Source organism: Microtus oregoni, unplaced genomic scaffold (genome assembly GCF_018167655.1).
Source record: "Microtus oregoni isolate MIOR12 unplaced genomic scaffold, Mior012 000004F_ref0000308, whole genome shotgun sequence".
In the NCBI taxonomy this organism is placed as follows: Eukaryota; Metazoa; Chordata; class Mammalia; order Rodentia; family Cricetidae; genus Microtus; species Microtus oregoni.
Window position 1 is genome coordinate 48,706,088 of NW_024543063.1, and position 23,330 is coordinate 48,729,417.

The 23,330-nt window shown below is 38.8% G+C and overlaps 1 protein-coding gene and 1 pseudogene across 1 annotated transcript in view; one reads left to right on the forward strand and one right to left on the reverse strand.

Annotated features, from left to right (window-relative positions):
* Window positions 1-2,800: 2,800 nt before the first annotated feature.
* Window positions 2,801-2,893, reverse strand: LOC121447707 (annotated as a pseudogene).
* A 57-nt stretch (window positions 2,894-2,950) lies between these two features.
* The window catches only part of Terb1 (telomere repeat binding bouquet formation protein 1), a 42,192-nt gene continuing 21,812 nt past the window's right edge, over window positions 2,951-23,330 (forward strand). Inside the window, exons 1-9 of the mRNA XM_041650734.1 lie at window positions 2,951-3,009; window positions 11,189-11,320; window positions 12,799-12,859; window positions 12,947-13,062; window positions 13,160-13,282; window positions 16,662-16,814; window positions 20,634-20,765; window positions 21,862-21,987; window positions 23,164-23,321. Coding sequence (XP_041506668.1) covers window positions 2,970-3,009; window positions 11,189-11,320; window positions 12,799-12,859; window positions 12,947-13,062; window positions 13,160-13,282; window positions 16,662-16,814; window positions 20,634-20,765; window positions 21,862-21,987; window positions 23,164-23,321 — 1,041 coding nt within the window. The 5' untranslated portion in view covers window positions 2,951-2,969. The remainder of the gene's footprint in view (window positions 3,010-11,188; window positions 11,321-12,798; window positions 12,860-12,946; window positions 13,063-13,159; window positions 13,283-16,661; window positions 16,815-20,633; window positions 20,766-21,861; window positions 21,988-23,163; window positions 23,322-23,330) is intronic.

A 23,330-nucleotide genomic window follows, 5' to 3' on the forward strand; every position in this document is an offset into this window, starting at 1 on the left:
GGGCTTCCTCAGGGAAGAGCTGCTGTGGGGCTCCGGGGTGAAGCCCCGGGGTGTTACCTTGCTGTTGCCTTCCGGGGAAGGTGGGCGCCTGCAGCAGAGCTATGGTGCCGGTGTTGCCCAGAGGGGACCCATTGAGCTGAGGGCAAGGGCTGCCCTGAGCTACGCCGCCCGGGCCAGGCCGCAGCTGCACAGCCTGCGGGGAAGGGCGGCATACTCTGATTAGCCTGACGCTTGTGGACGCCCGTGCTGCTCCAGGTGATTGCGGTGTGTGGAAGGCGTCGTTTGAGAAGGAAGACAGGGCCGCGTGTCCCGGGAGCCTCAACTGAACCGCGAGCCTTGGGGATTGGGTGACTGCTCCCGCGAAGCCTGGGGAGCCGGGCTTGGGAGCAGCGGAGAGCTGTGGAGGAAGGCCGGGTGCCGCCGACCCTCCTGAGAAAACTTCAGCTCTTTAGGTGAGCCATGCAAGCCTCGGTAGCCTTGAGCGAGAGACAGGGAGCGGGACAAGGTCGCATTAGCCCGTGGAAAGATGATGGCCCGGGGGTGGTGAAGTGTGTCTCCCCTCCCACCCCCCCCATCTCATCCATCTAGAACTGCGTCCTGTTGCCCTCAGTATGGGACCCGAATGACTTATTTCAGTCCCTTTAAACTTTTGTAGCAGAAAGTCGATAGTGCCGCTTAATGATAGATTCTATCTTGGCTTCCATCCCTACGACCGAAGAGGGGTGCAAACCAATACTCAACTACTTTTCTTACTTATTTTCTCTACTAGTTTTCCTTATAAAGTTAGTGCTTGACCTTAGTGTTTTGGAGACTCGGTTCTCAACCTGTGGTCGTGACCCCCTTGGGTTGCGTGTCAGATATTTACATTACGATTCATAACAGCAGCAAAATTACAATCGGGAAGTAGCAACGAGATAATTTTATGGTTGGGGTCACCACAATGTGAGAAACTGTATTAAAGGGTCGCAGCCTTAGGAAGGTTGAGAACCACTGTTTTGGATAGTAAATTACAAACTTGTAAGGATTATACTTTCTGTTATGTGAAATGTTTTTGTGGTTTTGTTTTTTTCCCTATGAGAACACAGTAAAAAAATTAAAATCTCACTGTTGGTGATAATTTGTACATATTCACAAAATTGCTGGAAATATTTCATAATTGCTTTATTTGGCACATAACTTTTTACTTGGAAAAGAGCTATTTATAATTTTTGTTTTGTTTTTCTATTTTTATTTATTTATTTATTTATTTATTTATTTAATTTTGGTTTTTCGAGACAGGATTTCTCTGTAGCTTTGGTGCCTGTCCTGGATCTAGCTCTTGTAGACCAGGCTGGCCTCGAACTCCCAGAGATCAACCTGCCTCTGCCTCCCGAGTGCTGGGATTAAAGGCGTGCGCCACCACCGCCCGACGAGCTGTTTATAATTTTAAAATTATCTTTTGTGAAAATTGCAACTGATCCTTTACTATAAATATTTTTAATTAAATCTGTTTATCTGTGTGTGTGTGTGTGTGTGTGTGTGTGGCGCGAGGGTTTATGCCTACTATGCGAGTCCCAGGGATCACCCTTCCTTTGATTGTGAGGATTTTCTGTTTGTTTTGAGACTATCTTTTATCTTCTCACCCCCTCTTTCTCGCTGAAGTTCCTGGATGGCCTGGAACTTTTTATATGTAGCTCAGAGTGGCTTTAGACTTAGTGGGTCCGGGATCACACAATGATGTGGGGACAGACAGCCAAAGTTTATTCAACCAAAGGCAAGCTTTATTCCAGAAAAAGGAAAATATCACCACGGGGCACAGAAAGCTAATCAGCTATAGTTGTGACCACAACCAGATGGGCTTGTATAGCTGTGGCAATGGGGGCTGGTTTTGAGCCTCTTTTTATTGTAAAATCAAGCACCAGGTGGGGTCAAAGAGCTTTTACAAATCGAGATCAGGCTTAAAGTCACATTACATTTTAAATTTTACAACTTCTAACCTGGCAGTGGGTCACGCCTTTAATCCCAGCATTTGAGAGGCAGAGATAGCCAGATCTCTGTGAGTTCGAGGCCAGCCTGGTCTACAAGAGCTAGTTCCAGGGACAGGCTCCAAAGCTACAGAGAAACCATGTCTCAAAAAACAAAAAACAAAACAAAACAAAAAAAGCACCTCTGGATATAGGGTTAACACCCTGGATATAGGGTGTTAACTTATGATATTTGCAAAAGCCTATGGCTGACACAGCTGCTTTTCACTTTCACTGTGCCTAAAAGAATGCGAGGCAGAGAGTAGAGTCACATAGGGGACAGATAAAAATTAAGGGAATACAAGTAGAGGGTCCCATAATAATTAGAAGCTAACTTTGTCCCAGGTACCTGCGTAGTTGGGAAGCTAGGAGGCAGGAGACAGTTGTTAAAAGTTTGCCTCTGGTCAGGCGGTGGTAGTGTGTCTTTAATCCCAGCACTTGGGAGGCAGAGAGCTCCAAAGCTACGGAGAGATCCTGTCTTGAACAACCAAAAAAAAAAAAAAAAAAAAATTTACATATGTACACAGTGGCTGCCAGGATGTCTGCTTTTAAGGCAGAAAGTGTTAAAGGTTAACAGTGGCTGCCAGTTTTATTTTTTTCTCCCAAAATGTGTTTGGGCGTACAGCTTTATATTTCTGTATTCCTGGACTGGACCCTTTATTTCTATATTCTATTTCTAGATTCTTCAAGACTCATCATCCTTCTGCCACTCCCTTTCCTGCCTGAAGATTACAGACATGCACCATCATGCCCAGGATATTTCATTCTTTCAAATTTTTTTTAACATGGACTACTTCATGAATTTGTGTCTCACTCACTCATCCCTGTGAAGGAGCCATGCTAATCTTCTCTGTATCATTCCAATTTTAGTATATGTGCTACTGAAGCAAGCAGCCTGCCCAGAATACTTCTTAGAAGCTGATCTAACTAAAAATACCCTATCTTCCAGATGAAATGTAAGGAAAAATGACGAGCATGGAAAGTGAGAATACAAAGAAAATACAAGGTGAGAAATCCATGAATCATGTGACTAGGTTAGTTTTATGTATTTTATAGTTGTGCAATTGTGGGTACATTTGTGTGTGTGTGTGTGTATCATATCTAACAGCCTCTAGAAAATGAAAGACTCATTCATCAATGGACACGATCAGTTGCTTACCACAGACAGGGAATTGCCAATTGACCCAAGTAAGGGTGTCACCAGGTCCAACTTGCCAGTGAGTCTGCTGGCTTCCTTGTAGGCATGTGAGTGTGGAGTTATTTACAGTACGGGTGACAGCTCATGAACGTCACAGGCAGCGTGACAGGTTGGAAAGTATCTCTTCCAGGCAGTTTAGTTGGTCTAAGCTTCTCTGAAGCCACGTTTTTGGTCAGGTGTTTCTCAGCAGTCCTTACCCTTTAAATAACCTTGAGCAAGGAGGGACCTAGCACAGCAGGTTAGTTTCAGACTTCAAAGTTCTAGGTTATTTACTTCCTAACTTTTGAGTTTTTTAATTTTTCTTTTTATTTATTATTTTTGTTTTGTTTTGTTTTTGATTTTTCGAGATGGGATTTCTCTATGTAACAGTCCTGCTGTCCTGGAACTCGATCTGTAGACCAGGCTGATTTCAGACTTGCAGACATCCATCTGCCTCTGCCTCTCAAGTTCTGGAATTGATTAAAGGTGTACCACCATGCCTGCTCCCCACCCCTGGTTTGAGATAGGGTTTTTCTATGTAGTTCTGACTGTCCAGGAACTCACTATATATAGACCAGGCTGGTCTTGAACTCACAGCGAGTGCCTCTGCCTCCCAATTGCTGGTATTAAAGGTGTGTGTCACCACTGCCATGCTTCTATCCTGGGTAGTAATGAGCTTCCTTGCAAGATGGTATATATCAACTTGAAGGAAATTGCTATGGCGTAACATACATGTTGACATCTACTTTGTGCCTGTCATATAATTCCTGACATGAGGAAGCAGACATGAGAGACGTCAAACTGATACTTAGAGTGCCCTATGAGGCAGGCATGGTCGGTCACACCTTTAATCCCAGCACTCAGGAGGCAGAGACAGGCAGATCTCTGAGTGCAAGGCTACTTGGTTTACATAGTTTTAGGCCAACAACGACTATAGTGACTCTATTTGGGGGATGTGGGGCATATGGCAGAACATAAAAGAACAATAAATAGTCCCTAGACATGGTGGCTCATTGTTTGAATATGTTTGTGTCCGTCTACAGTGTCACAGTTGGTTTTTTTGAGTCAGACTTTCATGCGGTCCAGTCTAGCCTCAAGCTCATTGTGTGGCACAAGATGAATTTAAAACTTCTGATCTTTCCGCTCCCGAGCCCCAAGAACTGGGATTATAAGTATTTGCCAAAATGCCTGTTTTGTGTAGTGTTGGAGATCAAAACTGGAGCTTTGTTTATGCTAGGCCAAGTGCTTTACCAACTGAACTATATCCCCAGAATTTATTGAATATTAGTAAGTTCACAAGGTATAATTACTTCATTGGCATTGATTTGCCACATAGTGCCACTTTAATTAATAGCCTGTCCAGGCAAAACCACGTTTATTCCAGTTTTAGCTACTACTAATACTAACTCTCAGATCACACATTACACATCACATAGTGAACCTGTTTGTCTCTCTGACTACAAAGGGTTAAAGAGGCCTCAGCAGAGTTCAAGAAGTTTTGTTTTGGGTTTTTGTTTGTTTTTCTTTTTCAAGGCGGGATTTCTCTGTGTATCCCTGGCTGTCCTGGAACTCGATCTGTAGAGCTGGCTGGCCCCAAACTCAGAGATGTGCCTGCCTCGTAGGGCTGGGACTAAAGTCGCACCACTGCACCAGGCTTGAAGACTTTTTAAAGAGGGCAGAGAAGTAGAAGCTGGGAAGCTATATAGGGTTGCAAAGATAATGAACATGGCTGCTGGACACTCAGGCCACTCCCAGGCACAGGTTTGAGAGAAATAGAGAAGTGAAGAGGTGGAGGCAGAAGGAGCAAGACTTCCTCTTCAGCTCCATAGCAAGATTGAGACCAGCCTGAGCCCTATTAAGACTAGGTAGGTAGGTAGGTCGAGATAGATAGACAGAAGGACGGACAGACAGACAGACAGACAGAGATAGGTAGATGACAGAAAGACAGATAGACTAAAGCTATGTGGAAGTTGGTGAGATGGCTCAGTGGGTAAAGATCATTAAGCCTGACAATATGAGTTTGTTCTCTAGGCTCCACATAGTAGAAGAGAACCAACTTTCACAGTTATCCTCTGACCTCTATACCCCCCTCAAAAAACACTATTTTAAAATTTTTTATGTATGGGTATTTTGCTTGCGTGTATATTCGCCCTACTTGCGTGCCTAGAGCCCATAGAGGTTAGAAGGCCACCTCAGATCCCCTGAAACTAGAGTTACAGACAGCTGGGAGCAGCCATGCGGTCCTAGGATCAATCTCAGAGGATGAACACACACTTCTATTAAATATCTGATTTGAAAATATTTCCTTCTAGATTGAGACACTTGCATTCTGCATAGTATCTTGAAACATAAAAGCTTTAAATTTTAAGCCAGGTGCGATGACGAGCCTGCCTTTAATCCCATCACTCAGAAGGTAGAAGCAGGCAGATTTCTGCTAGTTCAATCCAACCTAGTCTATATAAGGAGTTCCAGGACAATGAGAGCTATATAGTGAGACCCTGTCTAAAACAAATAAACAACAGCCAGATGGTGGTAGCACCTGCCTTTAATCCCAGCACTCAGGAGGCAAGGAAGCAGAGGCAAGTATATCTCTTGAGTTGCAGGATAGCCAGAGCTAAACAGAAACTCTGTCTTGGAAAAAGAACAAATACAAATTTAAAATTTTAGATCTATTATGTCCATTTTCTTTTATATTGCTTGTTGCTTTTAGTATTGTGTGCACTTCAGTTTTTTTTTTTTTCAGGAATTGAATGAACTAGGTTACTCAGCTCAAAAAAGGTTAAATGAAGATGAAATGTGATCATTGTTTCTGTAAGGAGCTGCTTTAGCTAAGAAGGGAAAGAGTATGATAGGAAATCTTAAAGTCTGAGAAGGAAATGCTAAAGGCAATAGAGGAATGAAACCTACGTTGTGCCCAGAACTGAAAAGCACCACACCCTATCTGGAATTTTCTTTGGCATGTTGTTAACAGGACATTGATATCCATACGGACTTGTCATTTTGTAGATTTGTTAATGATACAATGATGAATAAATGTTGGCAGTTGCCCAAAATCAAGTCAATAATAACATTTTTACTGTATATTATTCCTTTTTTTTTTAAAGATTTATTTATTTATTATGTATACTACATTCTGCCTCAATGTATGCCTGCATGCCAGAGGAGGGCGCCAGATCTCAGTACAGATGGTTGTGAGCCACCATGTGGTTGCTGGGAATTGAACTCAGGACCTCTGGAAGAGCAGCCAGTGCTCTTAACTTCTGAGCCATCTCTCCAGCCCCGTATATATTATTCCTAATAAATTGCATCACAGGGCTAGAGAGATGGCTTGGCAGTTACGAACACTGGTTGTTTTTCCAGAGAACCTGGGTTTAATTTCCAGCACCCTTGGCAGCTCACCACTGTCTGTAACTCCAGTTCCAGGGATTCTTACACCCTCATACAGATACATGCAGACAGAACAGCAATGCACATAAATAAATTTAGCAAATTGTTAGGTGATTTTTTTAAGTAGAAGACTAAATATTGATTATGTGTCATAGATTTTTGTAATATGTGCCTTTTTATTTTAAGTCTACCCATTGCAAATGTTAGTTCAAGACCTATGTCAAGGATTGCAAGATGACTCAGCTGGTAAAGGCACCTGCTGCCAAGGCTGACAACCTGAGGTTGATCCTTGGGACCCACAGGTGGAAGGAGAGAACAGATTCCTACAGATTATCCTCTGACCTCCCTATGTGTCTCCTCACAAACAAATGAATAATATAACAAATACTTTTAAAGTCAAGTAAAAGAAATAAAAACTTCAAAAAACAAAAAGTTATTCTGATACCTAGAAATCATTTACCTGGTAAAAGAGGATTTTAGTTTAGTTTGATATCTTATATTGACTGATTTTCAATATAATCTATCTGTCAAATACGAAATTCATGCTGTATTCCTTGTATAAACCAACTTGGTCATGATATATTGTTAATATATTGTTGGATTCAATTTACTAAAATATTTTTGCAAGTATTTTTTACATGTTATGTTCATGAGGGATATTGGTCTACAGTTTTCCTAATGGTTTTGGTACAAGGGTAATGTCAATCTCAAAATAAGTTGGGAAGCCAGGCATAGTGGTGTGTCCCTGGTTACTGAAGAGCTGAAGCTTTAGGATCTGAACTTTGAGATCAATGTTTGGTGGAGTTTTCAAATGAAATCATCTGAAACTGGAACTTTCATTGTGGGAAGTTTTGTAGCTATGATTTCAGCTTTTTCTTAAATGTGATATTCAGATAATGTATTTTTGAATGCATTTGGATGATTTACATCTTTGAAAGCAACTTTTTTCTCTTTCATCTAAGTCATTGAATCTGTTTGAGATTATGCATAATACTTTCTTTTGAATATCTTCAGACTCTGTAGTGGTTACTTATTTATAATGTCTTTCTGTTGCTTAGGCTGGACTGGAACTCACTAGTAGCCCTTGAATTTGTGGAAATCCTTCTGCCTCTAAATCCTAATTGCTGGGATTATAGGTGTGAGCCATTTAATACTGATAGTTTGTGTTTGTATTAGTCTGGCTAGAGAATTATCAGTTTCATTGATCTTTTTAAAGAACCTTTTTAATTGTCTAAAAAGATTTATTTATTATATATACAGTGTTCTGCCAACATGTATCTCTGCACACCAGAAGAGGGCACCAGATCATTACAAGTGGTTGTGAGCCACCATGTGGTTTCTGGGAATTGAGCTCAGAACTTGCAGAGGAGCAGCCAGTGCTCTTAACCTCTGAGCCATCTTTCCAGCCCCATCTCTTTTTAATTTTTAAATTTATTTTTATATGTGTAGATGTTTTGCTTGCATGTATATCTGTGCATGCCTGATGTCTAAGTGAGGTCAGAAGATGGCATTGGATCCCCAGAGATTAGATTACAGACAGTGTGAACTGTCATATGGATGTTGGGAATTAAACCCGTGTCCTCTGGAGGGCTGGAGAGATGACTCAGTGGTTAAGTAAGAACACTGCCTGCTCTTCCAAAGGTTCTGAGTTCAATTCTCAGCAACCACATAGTGGCTCACAACCCTCTGTAATGAGATCTGGTGCCTTCTTGAGGAAGAGACCTGGTCAGTTGTCCTCACCAACTTAGACCATGAAATCCGATATAGACAAGCTCAACAGAACTGCCATATAAGTACTGCACACGTAGGCTTCAGCATTGCGAGGGCATAAATTTCATTCATTCATTTTCATTCCTCTGGAAGGCAGCCAGTGCTCTTAACCACCGAGCCATCTCTCTGGTTCCACTCTCTTTCCTTTTTCAGTTTCATGATTTCTGTATAGTTTTTTTTTTCTTGCTTACTTTTGGCTAAGTTTGCTCGTTTTCTAGTTTCTTAAGGTGGAAGCTAAGGTCATTGAGTTAGGAACCATTTTCTTTTCTAACGTAGGCATTTAGTACTAGGAATTTCCTCATAAATATTGCTTCATTAGCATCCTATAAATTCTAGTATGTTGTATTTTCATTTAAAATAACAGTTTACTTAAAATATTTTTAATATATCTTTCTTAGATTATAAAGTAAATATTTACTTATTTTTAAAAAATCAAGCATTTCCAAGGTACATAATTATAAAATAGAATTTGAACTATTGGTCTTTGAAAGAAAACTTTGCTTTTAAAATAATTTTTCTCCAGTAGAAATGAAGACTGACCTGAACTTACTGTTGGAATGTCTGAAGTATCACATGGGCAGCCCTTTGTCACAGAAGGAAGTTTTGATCACTATCCATTCCGTTTGTAAACAAAACAGTAAGACAGAATAATGAACTTTATTCATAATTTTATTATTTTTTCTATTCTTTTCTCTTGCCTCTCTTCTCCTTCCTTCACTCCATCTCTCTCTGTCTATGCTTGCCTCTCCCTCTCTTCTTCCTTTGCTGTCATTCATCTCATTTCCTCATGTAACACAAGCTGGTCTCACAGTCTTGATCCGCCTGACAGTCTCCCCACCATGGGGATTTCATGCATGTACCCCCACAACCTGTTGACTGATGTTTCTGTCCCACCAGGTCCCACAGCCATTTAGTCCCAGATAAACACACAGAGGTCTATATTAATCATAAACTGTTCGGCCTAGTAGCTCAGGCTTCTTATTAACTCTTATAACTTCTATTAGCCCATAATTCTTGTCTGTGTTAGCCACATGGCTTGGTACCTTTTTTAGCGAGGCAGTCACATCTTGCTTGCTCTGTGTATGACTTCCTCTGTGTCTGGGTGACGACTGCAGACTGATTCTTTCCTATTTCCAGAATTTTCCTGTTGTCCTTGCCACGCCTCTACTTCTTACCTGGCTACTGGCTAATAGCATTTTATTAAAATACAATTGACAAAGTATAGACCATTGTCCCACAGCAACAACCCACTCTGGTTCCAGTTTTGTTGTACTCTACTATATTAATATTCATGGCTGTTTCTCTTCTACTCAATGTATATGCTATATTACTTTATTCATTTGGTTCTTTTATCCTTAACAGAATAATCAAAGTAATTATAATTTCTATCTTGTTTTATCTGCAAACCCTACAGGTGATGCAGGTGTTTATTTCCGAGATATTGGTGGTTTGATGTTTGTAGAAAGTCTTGCAAAGTCAAGTGAGCATAGCATGGTAAAAGAAGCAGCCTTATATACATTAGGATCTATTGCAGAAGGAAATGGTAAAATACAAAATTTTATTTTTATGGTCCTTAAAATAATTTTAAATATTTAAATTTTTTTCTCTTTATTTAAGGGTGAATGCCAACACACCTGGCTTAACTTTTATTTTTAGGGTTATTTTGTTTGTTTCCTATGAATTTTTTTCTTTTTTGAGTCAAGGTTATCATGAAGCACAGGCTGACCTCGAATGCATAGTTCTGTTTTGCTTCCTAAGTATTAGGATTGCAGCATGCCTAGTGTTATTTTTGAACTTTGAAATACTTTTGCACCTCCAAATGTCTTAAGAAATATCATAAAGACTGGGCGGTGGTGGCGCACGCCTTTAATCCCAGCTCCTGGGAGGCAGAAGCAGGTAGGTCTCTGTGAGTTCGAGGCAAGCCTGGTCTGCAGAGCAAGTTCCAGGCCAGGCTCCAAAGCTACAGAGAAACCCTGTCTCGAAAAACCAAAAAAAGAAAGAAAGAGGGGCTGGAGAGATGGCTCAGTGGTTAAGAGCGCTGCTTGCTCTTCCAAAGGTCCTGAGTTCAATTCCCAGCAACCACATGGTGGCTCACAACCATCTGTAATGAGATCTAGTGCCCTCTTCTGGTCTGCAGGCATAGATGCAGAATACTAAGAATACTGTTTACATAATAAATAAATAAATCTTTAAAAAATTAAATAAAATAAAAGAAAAAGAAAAAAACCATAAATATTGCAATATTGCTTGTCCCTCTCTTTTCCAAAGCAAATATTTGAATTTTTTGAAGTTTTTTTTTTTTCTTGCTTTGTTTTTAGGTAGTCTTCTCACTTGGCCTCACTTTTCACTCCTACTTGGTTTGATTTTCATTTTTTATTTGGTTAGGATTTTATTGACAATTCTAGGGTATTTAAATGTTTGCTTTGGAGCTTAAACCAAGTCATTTTGATTAAGATATTGCTTGTTTGGGACTGGCTAGATGGCTCAGTCGTTAAAGGCTCTTGCCTGAGTTTGATGTGTGGAACTCACATAAAGGGAAGAGAGAACTAACTCCCATAAATTGTCCTATGATCTGTAAGAGCATTGTGGTATGTCTGCACCTGCGGGTGGGCACACACTAATGTGCATGTGCACATATACAAGTAAATAAATAAATGTAATTAAAATTTTTTAATATTACTAATTTGTTCTGCTAAGAACATACCAAGTTTTCATAGATTTTTATTGTTTCTGGTATATGTCAATTAAATGACATCTAGTTAAGAAACATCCCCAGTTTGACAACTTTTTATTTTGTTCAATGTATTTTTGTGCTAATATATTAAAATGAAAATTGTATTTTATGTTTCAGTTTACTGTCAGCAAACTTTGTGTACTTCAGAATTATTTCAAGATTTAAATTTGCTCTTATCTAATGAAGATTCAAACACAAATTTGAAAAGAATGTCCATATATGTTCTTTTGGTTCTGGTTTCAAATAATAGTAAGTATATTCTCTTACGAATGTTAAAAAACATTTTAATATATTTTGGAACAGTCATTAATACTTTAGTCATTCTTGTTATATTAGTGCCTTTTTTGAGACAGTTTCACTATGTCGACTACAGAGATCCACCTGCCTCTGCTTGCCGAATGCATTAGTGACTTTTTAATCTCATTAATATGCAAGAGATATGAGCTCTAAGAAAGGAATTAATAAGCATTTAATCATTGATATTTGTTAATTTTAAGAAATAGTGAGCCAGGTGGTGGTGGCACATGCCTGTAATCTCAGTACTTGGGAGGCAGAGGCAGACAGGTCTCTGTGAGTTCAAGGCAAACCTGGTCTACAAGAGCTAGTTCCAGGACAGGTTCCAAAGCTACAGAGAAACCCTGTCTCAAAAAACCAAAAAAGAAAAGAAATAGTGACATTATTTGTACTACATAATCTTTAAAAAGGAAAACAAGTGTTTAATGAATTGGTTGACTTTTCCCTGAATTGATCATTTTGTTACAAGATTTCCTATATTAGACTGTGTTTATTTTGGGATAATTTTAGATTTACTGAGAAGTTGAAACTATAGTATAAAGTGTTCGTGTATACCTAGTTAGGACCTTGCATGTGTATGTTTGTATGTGTGTGTGTTTGGTGTAGAAACTGGAGGTTGATGTTGGGTACCTTCCTCAATCAATTTTCATCATTTTATTTTTTTGAGACAAAGTCTCTGGGGATTTCCAATTTGACTGATTGCCCAGCAAGCCCCAAGGATCAGACACAAGCTACTGTGCCTGATTTTTTATTTAGTTTTTATATGGGTACAGGGGATCAAACTCAGTTTCTTATGCTGCCACTTTACTGACTGAGCCATCTCCCCAATCCCTTCATCTTTTAAAACTGCTTCATTTAGTTCTTGAAAATGTTAGGTAATTGAATTACTTCTAGATATTTTTCCTATTTTGGAAAACCTTAAAAAGATTTGTATTTTTTCTACTTTTAAGATTCTTTTCATATTGTAACAGAAATATAACTTAAGCATTTGTAATTTTTAGAGGAAAACTGAATGCTGTAAGTTGCTGAGCATAATATATTTTCCATAATAAAACCAGTTAAACATTTTAAAAAATCAAAATTTTATGTATGTGGATGTTTTGCCTGTATGTATATCTGTACACTAACTTGTGTATGCCTGTTACCCACAAAGGTCATAAAGAGAGCATCAGATCCCTTGGGACTGGAGTTGTTAATCCACCATGTGGGTGCTGGGAATTGATCCCAGGTCCTCTGCAAAAATAGAAAGTGCTCTTAACTGCTGAGCCATCTCTCCAGTCCCTTGATTACAAGTTTTTTCCACTGTAATTCTGTATACTTTATAATGCTTTAAAGTAGCTTGAAAGCTAATTAAAATATTTTTAAATGTCTTAATTTCTATAAAATTATTTCTAAATAAAAGTCATTCATGTAACATATGGCTATTTTTTAAGGGAATGGACAAACGCTTGTAAGAGAAACAGGTTGTATTGAAGTTCTGTCACAGTTGTTCAGGTAAGTAAATAAATATCTTCTTATTTCATTGTTTAGGACATTAGTGCATTTATAATAATATATTACCTTTTCTTTTTAACCCAACAGGACAGTTCTTTCAAATTATGAGTTGAATTTGTCAGATAATAATGTTTTCCAGAGTTATCTGTTGTGGTCTTCAGTATGCAGTACTCTGTGTGTCTGTGTCAACAATCCTCAAAATGGTAATTATTTCAACTATTTAAATACAAATATAAAAACAAATGTGACTGATAGTTTGCAAAAGTCAACTTAAAACATGGTTTGCTTTTCTTCTTTCAGACGAGAATCAAATGCTTTGTTGTTCACTTTTTCCACATGTGAATGAATGGCTAGTGAATTGTATGAAACCTGAGATAATTCGCCCTATATGCTCATTTATTGGACTTACTCTTGCAAATAATAGTAAGTATTCGTTATTTTCTAGGTTTTACTTTAAGAACTCTATTTTAAAACATAAAAAAGACTATTAAATTCAATTAGTGATTTTGATGCTTCTAATCTGAACCGTTTTGGATATAGTTAGATGGCTTTGTTTTGTATAAGTCTCACTGGACAGACCTGGCTGGCCTAGAAATCGCTGTATGGACCAGGCTGGCCTCAAGTAGATACTGGCCTGCCTCTGCCTTGAGTTCTTGGCTAGACTTTTGAAGATGAGAAAATCTTGGAATTAGGTATTATTGGGAGGACATTGGAAAGATGGTGACAGCAGCATAGTTGTTTCTTGGGAGGTGGGGTTTGAGAATGGTCTCCTGTAGCCCAGACTGACTTGTAGATCTCTCTATATAACTAAAGATGACCTTGAGCTCATGATCCTTCTTCCCACAGACAAGTAAGCACCCTACCCATGAACATTATAAATCTCCTCACAATTGAGGCATTATTTTTGCAACATTTTGCTGTGTTAGTAAACTTTATCACAGTGACAACATACTTAAGACAATTTAAAAGGAAAAAAGTTTACTTTGGTCATCATTTAGAGATGACAGTCTATGGTTTGGCTCTGGGCCTATGGCAAGGTAGTACACATCATAGTAGGACATGACTACATGATAAAGAAAACTGATCACCCGATGGAGCCAGGGAGACAGAAACAGAGAGGAGCAAGGGCTCTTACATCCTCTTCAATGGCACATCTCAATGACTTATTTCTGTTAGGACCTACATCCTAAAGAACCCATGAGTTCCAAATAGCACTATAATAAGGACAAAGCCTTCAATACATGGGTCTTTGGGAGACACTTATTAAAATGATAGCACAGACAATGCATATATTTCATTAAATTTACGCCTAAGTATTTAGTCAGGTATTTTTATTTTTTGAAATAAGGTATCTCTCTGTAGTTCAGGCTAGTCTCTAATTCATTATGCAATCCATTATAGCATCAAACTCACTGAAGTCCTCCTGCCTCAGCTTCTCAAGTGCTGGGATGACTTTGTGTGTCACTCTATCTGTCTTGTTTTCCCTCCAGGTTTAGCTACTTTTATTTCATGTATATCCATGTCTTCCTATATGTATGTGTACCATGTGCATTCCTGGTACCCATGGAGGCCAAAAGAGGGCATTGGATCCTCTACAACAAGAGTTACAATTGTGACCTGCCATATGGGTTCTGAGAATTGAACCTGGGTCTCCTCTGCAAAAGTAGTCAGTACTCTTAACTTTTGATGTATGTCTTTAAGTCCAGGCTAGTGCTTTTTTTTTAAAAGTATATCATGATAAATGATGGAGGCTGGGGAAATGGCACAATGGGTAAAGCACTTGCCAGAAAGCATGAGGACTTGAGTTTGGATCAACCATAACTACATAAAAGCTGGTCAAGGCACAGTGTGGCTATGGCCCCAGTGCTGGGGAAACAAAGATAGGCAACAAGCCTAGCTGAAACAATAATTTCCAATTTCAGTGAGAGACCTTGACTCAAAAAAGTATGGTAGAGAGTGACAGAGGAAGATACCAAAGTTATTCTTGAGCTCCACATTGGAATTCACAGCCTGCAGCCACATGTTAATGCAAGTATACACCCCCAACATACACACAGACACAAATGACAGTTTAAAGTTCCAATAGTTTGTTGGGGCAGATAGAAATACAATTGATTTTGTATGTCCTTATATCCTGCAATCTTCCTAAAATCACTATTAGCTATAGTCGCGTGTCTCGATTTACACACACATGCATGATCGTGCCATTTGTGGGAAAAAGTCCTTCTTTTCAACCTCTATTAATTTTATTTCACTTTCTTGCCTTATTTCACTGGCTAGGGATATCTAATAAAATACTAAATAAAAATAATGAGAATAGCAGTTACATGTAGTCATATATAGGCCTTTTATCACATTAAGTATGTTTCTTTTCTTTCCTAGTTTACTAAGAGTTCTTATTATGAAGACATGTTACATTATACATACTACTTTTCCTTTAACTATTAAGATTATCTTATAGTTCTTTCTGACCAGTGATTATGGTTTCATAAAGTTAAAGCATAAAACAGGAATGATAGTGCACATTTCTAATTCCAGCATTTGGTGGGTAGAGGCAAGAAGTTTGGGAGTTCAAGGTTATCCTTGGCTACATAGAGAATTTTAAGTCAACCAAATTATATGAGACTCTATCTCATATAAACAAATAGTATCTTTATATCTATGCTCATAATAGATATTGACCTATAATTTTGTTGTAATGCCTTCTTTCAACTTGGGTGTAATGCTAGTCTTATAGAATGTATTCAGAAGTGTTTCTTCCACTTCTATCTCCAGGAATAATTTATTAGATTTTTGGGGGGCTTTTCCCCTGAAATGGTTGGTAGAATTCACCAGTAAAATTATCAAGCTTTGAACTTCTCTTCTGTTTATTACAGCTTTAATATATGAATTCTGTTACTTTTTTTCTTTATGATTTTTCAGAGACAGGGTTTCTCTGTGTAACAGTCCTAGCTGTCCTGGAACTTGCTTTGTAGACCAGGGTAGCCTCAAACTCACTGAGATCTCTGCCTGCCTCTGCCTCCCAAGTACTGGGATTACAGGCATGCGCCATGATGCCCAGTGAATTCTGAGTCTTTGAAAAAGAACTATGGCTGGGCTGTGGTGGCGCACGCCTTTAATCCCAGCACTTGGGAGGCAGAGGCAGGTGGATCTCTGTGAATTTAAGGCCAGCCTGGTCTACAAGAGCTAGTTCCAGGACAGGCTCCAAAGCTACAGAGAAACCGTGTCTAGAAAAAAACTAAAAAAAAAAAAAAAAAAAAAAGAAAAGAAAGAAAATAACTATGGAGTTGGGTGTGATAGCACACACCTGTAATCTCAGCACTTTGGAGGTGGAAGGGAAGAACCAGTTTAAGGCCAACCTCAGTTATACTGTAAATTCAAGGCTAGCCTGAGCTACATAGCTCTCCTACACAAAACAGAGCACTATCCTACTATACATATAATTGTCCTGTGTTGCTGGGCGGTGGTGGTGCAGCAGGATCTCTGTGAGTTCAAGGCCGGCCTGGTCTACAAGAGCTAGCTCCAGGACAAAATCCTGTCTCAAAAAATTTAAAAAAAAAAAATTTGTCCTGTGTCGAGGGGGAGTGTTACTATGTGTGTGTGTGTGTGTGTGTGTGTGTGTGTGTGTGTGTGTGTGAGTGTATACACATAAATAGATGAAAGTTGAACTTTTAATTCTACAATTTGGGGGAGTTTCAGTATTTGAAAAGCCATATTAAAAGTATTTAATATAAAATAATTGTACGAAACCATCACCTGCCTTTTTGAGAAATTAATGGTTTTTGCCACTTTATTCTTTAAGCACATGTCCAGAACTGCTTTGTATCTTCGGGTGGACTGGATGTTTTGTCTCAAGTTCTCGTGCAGCTGGAGTTGGATTCACACAATACTTTTTCCAGTGCAAAACTTGCAGTGATGGTGACAAAGACCTTAGATGCGTGCATTACTAATAGTTGTGAGTGAAAATCTTAATCAATTTTCTATAATTGAATTTTGTTTGAACTGAACATGGGGAATGTTGAAATGCTACATTAGATACTATTGTTGGCAAAATTTCCAGGTTCTTACAAATGGGAGGGAATCTTTGAAATTATCTAGTCCAGTTCCTTATTTTCCCATCAGAAGTTACAACTGCCCTAAGGAAGCACATTTAAGTCGTTTGATTTTAGCTCTAATAAGAGAGTCAAAATAAAATCCTATTATTCTTAAGTTTATTTCACTTAAAAAGCTGTTTTAGCAAGATGTTATGGTGCACACCTTTAATCCCAGTTTTTGGGAGGCAAGGCAGGTGGATCTCTTGAGTTCCAGGCCAGCCATTGTAACAGAGTGAGACCTTGTCTAAAAATAAGCAACTTTTCTTAAAAAAAAATTTAGATGACAAACCAAAAGACACTGAGATATTGGAAAACCCAATGTACAAAATTTCAGGAATTATGTAAATAATTAAAGTTAGGCTGTAGAGGTGCTTCAGCAGTTAAAAGCTCTTGCTGCTTTTCCAGAGGACCTAAGTTTGTCTCCCAACACCCAAGTTGGGCAGCTTACAGCCACGTGCAACTCCAGCTCCAGGGGATCCAACACCTTCTAGCCTCTGCAAGAACCTGGACACATGTGGCATATACTTACATAGAGACAAATACGTATACATAATACTTAAAAAAAATTAAAGCATGCCTTTGTGATGAGGGTGATGTCTCACATACCTAGTGTACGAGAGAGCAGTAGAACCAGATCTAGAACACATCTGCTTCTCATTGGTACACTCAGAGTTGATAGTCTGTAAATCCTTGTCATGAGGAACCCTTTATACAAACAACCTGAAAAGTAGATGACTGAGTTGTTTTGTTTTTTGTTGATTTTTATTGAGCTCTACATTTTTCTCTACTCCCTTCTCTGCCTCTTCCCTCCCCTTCAACCTCTCCCAAGGTCCCCATGCTCCCAATTTACTCAGGAGATCTGTCTTTTTCTACTTCCCATGTAGATTAGATCCATGTATGAATCTCTTAGGGTTCTCATTGTTGTCTAGGTTCTCTGGGATTGTGATTTGTAGCCTGGTTTTTCTTGGCTTTATGTGTAAAAGCCCCTTATGAATGAGTACATATTATATTTGTCTTTCTGGGTTTGGGTTACCTCACTCAATAGGATGTTTTCTAGCTCTATCCATTTGCCTTCAAATTTCATTATTTTTTCTGCTGTATAATACTCCATTGTGTAAATGTACCACAATTTCTTTATCCATTCTTTGGTCAGGAACATTTAAGTTGTTTCCAGGTTCTGGTTATGATAAATAATGCTACTATGAGCATAGTTGACCACATGTCCTTGTGGTATGATTGCTCGTGACTCTTACCAATGTAAATTTTAGAATCAATTTGTAAAGTTAAAGTATGAGAATTTATAGACAGGTATGGTGGGGCATGCCTTTAATCCCAGCACTCACGGGATTCATTTCTGATTTTCTGTAAACATCCCTGGTCTGTATCTGCTCTTGCAGAGGTCCTTGGCTTGGGGTTGGTCCTGCAAAGGTCTCTGGCTCTGATCTACTCCCTCGGAGGTCCCAGACTCAGGTGTGCCCAGACCCGCAGAGAGCCTGGCTCAGGCCTACTCCCTCAGAGGCCTTAGACTCATGCCTGGACCCACAGAGATTTCTGGTTCCTGACTAACCCCTTTGACGAACCAGACCAACACCCAGACCCTCAGAGGTCCCAGACTCATAGATGGCTGAGGTTTTAAAGTTTTATTTTATGTGTATAAGTGTTTTGCCTTAATGTTTGTATGTATACCATGTGTGTTCCTAGTGCCCATAGAGACCAAAAGAGGACATTGAATCTTCTGGAACTGGAGATATAGGTGGTTGTGAGCCACCATGTCAATGCTCAGAATCTAATCTGAATCTTCTTCTTTAAGACCAGCAAGTTCTCTTAACTACTGAGCCATCTTTCCAGCCCCTAGATGACTGTTTAATAAGCAGTTGATGAATACCTGGTGTGTGCTGAATCCCAAAGACATAAAAGTAGTTGAGATATGTCCCTTCAGTCATGAGATGTATCAGCAGGCAAAGGTTCCTTCTGTCAAGGCTGATAACCTGTCTTTAATCCTGGAATCCACGTGGTGGAAGGGAAACTGACTCCTGGATAAAGCTGCCATTTGATCTCTGTGTGTACCATGGCATATGCTATGCACACACAAACACAGTAAGCAATTGTTTAAAAAAATTAAATGATATAGTACCTTAAGGAATTCACAACTTTATTGTTCATGTCTGTAATACCAGACTCTGGATGAAGTCTGTTAAAAACCCTATGAAGGCCATGCAGGGTAGTGCATACCTATAATCCCAGCATTTAAAAAATAGAGGCAGGCTGGGCAGTAGTGGTGCATGCCCTTAATCCCAGTACTTGGGAGGCAGAGGCAGGTGGATCTCTTTGAGTTCGAGGCCAACCTGGTATACAAGAGCTAGTTCCAGGACAGGCTCTAAAACTACAACAAAACCCTGTCTAAAAAAAAATAGAGGCAGGAGGATCAGTTCCAGGTTAGCCTCTGCTTAATAAGTTTAAAGTCATCCTGGGCTGTGTCAGATCCCATTTCAGACAATCAAAAATAAAACAAATACCTTATAAGGAAAAGTATAACTTAATAGTAAACTTTTTGAATCTCATCATAGTTCATCATAGGTTTATATATAACCTTCATTGCATCATGTTAGTAGTGTCTTAGTGTTATATTTCAGTGTCAAGCAGGATTTGATTATCTAGTAATGCACTTACAGTCGAGTAGGTATGTTTACCTTTTAGGAATATAGTATTAATTCACAGTTACAACATCATGCAAAGCAACTAAGAAGAAACCATTATAAAAGAAGAACATAAGTCAGGCAGTGATGGCACATGCCTTTAATCCCAGTACTTGGGAGGCAGAGGTGGGTGGATCTCTGTGAATTTGAGGTCAATTTGGTCCATAGAGCTAGTTCTAGTACAGCCAGGACTACAAGGAGAAGTCCTCAAAAATAAATAAATAAATAAATAAATAAATAAAGCCCATAAATGACTAGTCATGATAAAGTCATGATAAAGAAGCACACCTTTAATCTAGGGAGAGAGAGGCAAGTGGATTTCTCTTGAGTTTGAGGCCAAACTGGTTTACAGAGAGAGTTCGAGGTCAACCAGTACTACATAGAGAAACTCTTGTCTCAAAACAAAAAGAGTATATAATGAGGTCTATAATAAACCATCATCTTATTCTAATGTATTAGTTAAATTAACATATATGTATATATATTAGATGATACATTGATGTGGGATTATCCTCTGTTTGCTGTGAATACCATTGGTTAATAAAGAAACTTGCTTGGCCTGATAGGGTAGAACAGAGCTAGGCGGGGAAAACTAAACTGATTGCTAGAAGAAGGAAGGCAGAGTCAGGGAGAAGCCAAGGAGCCGCAGCCAGAGACAGCCAAAACCTTGCCAGTAGGCCACGAGCCTCATGGTAAAATATAAAATACTAGAAATGGGTTACATACTAGATGTAAAGCTAGCTAGCAATTCACTTAAGTGATTGGCTAAGCGGTGATTTAAATAATATAGTTTCTGTGTGATTATTTTGGGAGTCTGGGCGGCCGGGAAAACAAACAAGCAGCTTCCTACTATACTACATGACACGTATATATTAGATAATATATAAGCATGTGATAGTTTTCCTAAATAAGCTCTGAAAACATAATATCTTTGTACTTAGAAATTTTAAATTTGTACTTTTCCCCCCTATATTAAACTGGTAGCTTCTTTTTCAGTGGTATTATCCAAATACCACATTGTTTCAAAACTTCTGTTATTACTGCTTCATGAAAGTCTTGATTTGGGAGAAAAATTCAGCATCATACTTGCCATTGGTCACTGCACAGAGGATTGTGGTGAGTATTCAGTTAACTCAGTGTGTGTAGTAAAACTGTGGGGTGGAAACATACTTTTGCTTCTTTCCCCTCTTGCTGTATGAAAGGCTTAAAATCCAGCTTTCCTCCCAGTCACTTAAGCTCTTACGCTCTTTCTCATATTCTGTTCAGTTAGTCACTGAGGCCTCTGGCTGTTCTTCTCTTTCTTATTCCATATTTCTTTCCCACTACCCCAGCCCATTCCCACCTTTCTCCAGGACGACTATAGCAGCTACATTATCTGCTGTTCCTTCTCTCTCCATTTCCAGTCCTCTTCGAGTCAGTATCTAATCCTGTTATCCCTCACTGAAAGCTCTGAAAGGCCAGTTCTCCCAACCTTCAGTGAAAGCTTTTAGAGATTTTGTTTCCTCTGTTTCCATCCCAGTCTCCCTCTAATCTAATCTATCATTCCAAACAATCTCCATTTTCCTCTCTTCTAATCATTTCCCTTCTTCCTCTCACTTTCCCTCTTCTCTCTTCTCCCTCGTTTCTTCTGTGTTCTTTCCTTAATTTTTGTTTTCTTTACCAGTTTTGCTATTCTTTCCCTTAACCTTTTAAGAATGTTTTTCTTATGCATATGTATGTGTGCGTGTGTGCATGTGCATGTGTGCATGTGCATGTATGTGTGCGTGTGTGTGTGTGTGTGTGTGTGTGTGTGTGTGTGCGCGCGCGCGCGCATCCACAGAGGCCAGAGAGGAGGGCTAGAGTTAGAGGGGTTATGAACCACTTGATGTGGGTACTGGAAATCAAACTTGGGTCCTCTGCAAGAGCAGCAAGTGCTCCTACCTACTGGGCCATCTTCCCATTCCTTACTCTTGATCTTTTTGAAACCAAATGAGAGCTATTTGTTTACTCTTATATGGTGTGGTACATTGTGGCAACATTTTAGAAATCATCGTTTATGAGACTTAGCTTCTGTAAACAGATTACCAAATTGAAAATACTTTTGAGATTATTTCTTTATTTTAAAGTTTAAATTATGTTCATACTTATCATAGTGATGAATCATGACCTCATGCAAAGCTTTATAAACTTTATGAAAAAATAATCACCATTTTAATTTTTGATATTTTTACAGAGGAAAATCAGTATGAATTTTTAAAAAGCAATGGGCTTCCACTAATGATACAAGCCTTAACTGAATTTAAGAATGAAGAACTAAGCAGAGCTGCCACTTATGTACTTCACAACTGCAAAAAAATTAGTAAGTTTACTGTTACTTTAGGGAAATATCAGTTAGCTTGGCGTGGTACTTTAAACCTTTATCCTAGCCCTGGGAGGCAAAGGAAGGCACATTTCCTAGGAGTTCAAGGCCAGTATCTACAGGAGTTCCAGGCCAGTCAAAGCTACATAGTAAGACTTTTATCTCAAAGTAATTCTTGAACAGAGATCCGAATGTCTAGAGTTAATCATGTGAAAAGAGGAAATGTTCCATGGGCAAATGACTCAGGCCTAAGCAACAGGTTCTAGTTTAGGAGGGAGGTGGATGTATTCAAAGAATTGATGGACAGTCTAGCTGGAGCCCAGAGAGCTGGTAATAGCTATAAGATTTCTTTGTGAATGAAAAATATGGACGTAATAAATTATTAGAAAGACTTTTAAGCATATCTATGATCTCTAGTTTGCTTTCTACTGTTGTATTAAACATTATGACCAAAAGCCACTTGGGGAAGAAAGGATTTCTTTCATCTTACACCTTACAATACACTGTAAAGGGAAGTAAGGACAGGAACTCAAGACAGGGACATGGAAACAGGAATCGAATCAGAGACCATGGAGGAATACTGCTTATATAGCTTGGTCAACTTGCTTTTTTATATAACACAGGACCACCTGCCCAGGGATAAAACCTCCTCCAGTGATTCGGGCCTTCCTACATCAATCATTAATCAAGAAAATGTCCCAGAGAGTTGTCTACGTGCAATCTGCTACAATATTTTCTCAGTTGAGGTTCCCTCTTCCCAGATGACTCTAACTATGTCAAATGAATGAAAAACTAACCAAAACAATCTATTTTGGGCTAGAGATGTAGTTCAGTAATAGAGTATATGCTTAGCATATGACTAACTCTGACTTTAACTCTTGTATTCCAAATAAACTACTTTAAAGCCAGTAACCTTGTATCTAGAATAACATTTTCATGTGTTATTTTCTAAAACTATGAGAAATAGTCTAATTTTTTACTAAGTCCTAGGCATCTGCTATGCCTTTTTTCCACTTATTTCAGTACCAGTTATTGTATATGGATATACAAATTAAAGATGGGATGGGGTGGAATATGTAGTTGTCCTTTAAGTGTGACAATAACATTTCTAGTAATGATAAACTCAATATTCTCTTTTCCCTATTTCTCCCTCTCCCTGCATCCCATATTACAAAGCTGAGAAATTCTCTCTAAGTCTACAAGACATTTCTTTTGATGAAAATGAAGCCAACCAACAAAAGGACATAAATGAAAAAGAGAATCATGAAGAGCACTGGAAGACAGCAAAGGAAATTATATGCAGAATAAAACAATTTGAAAGAGAAGAAAAAGAGGTTGGTTTT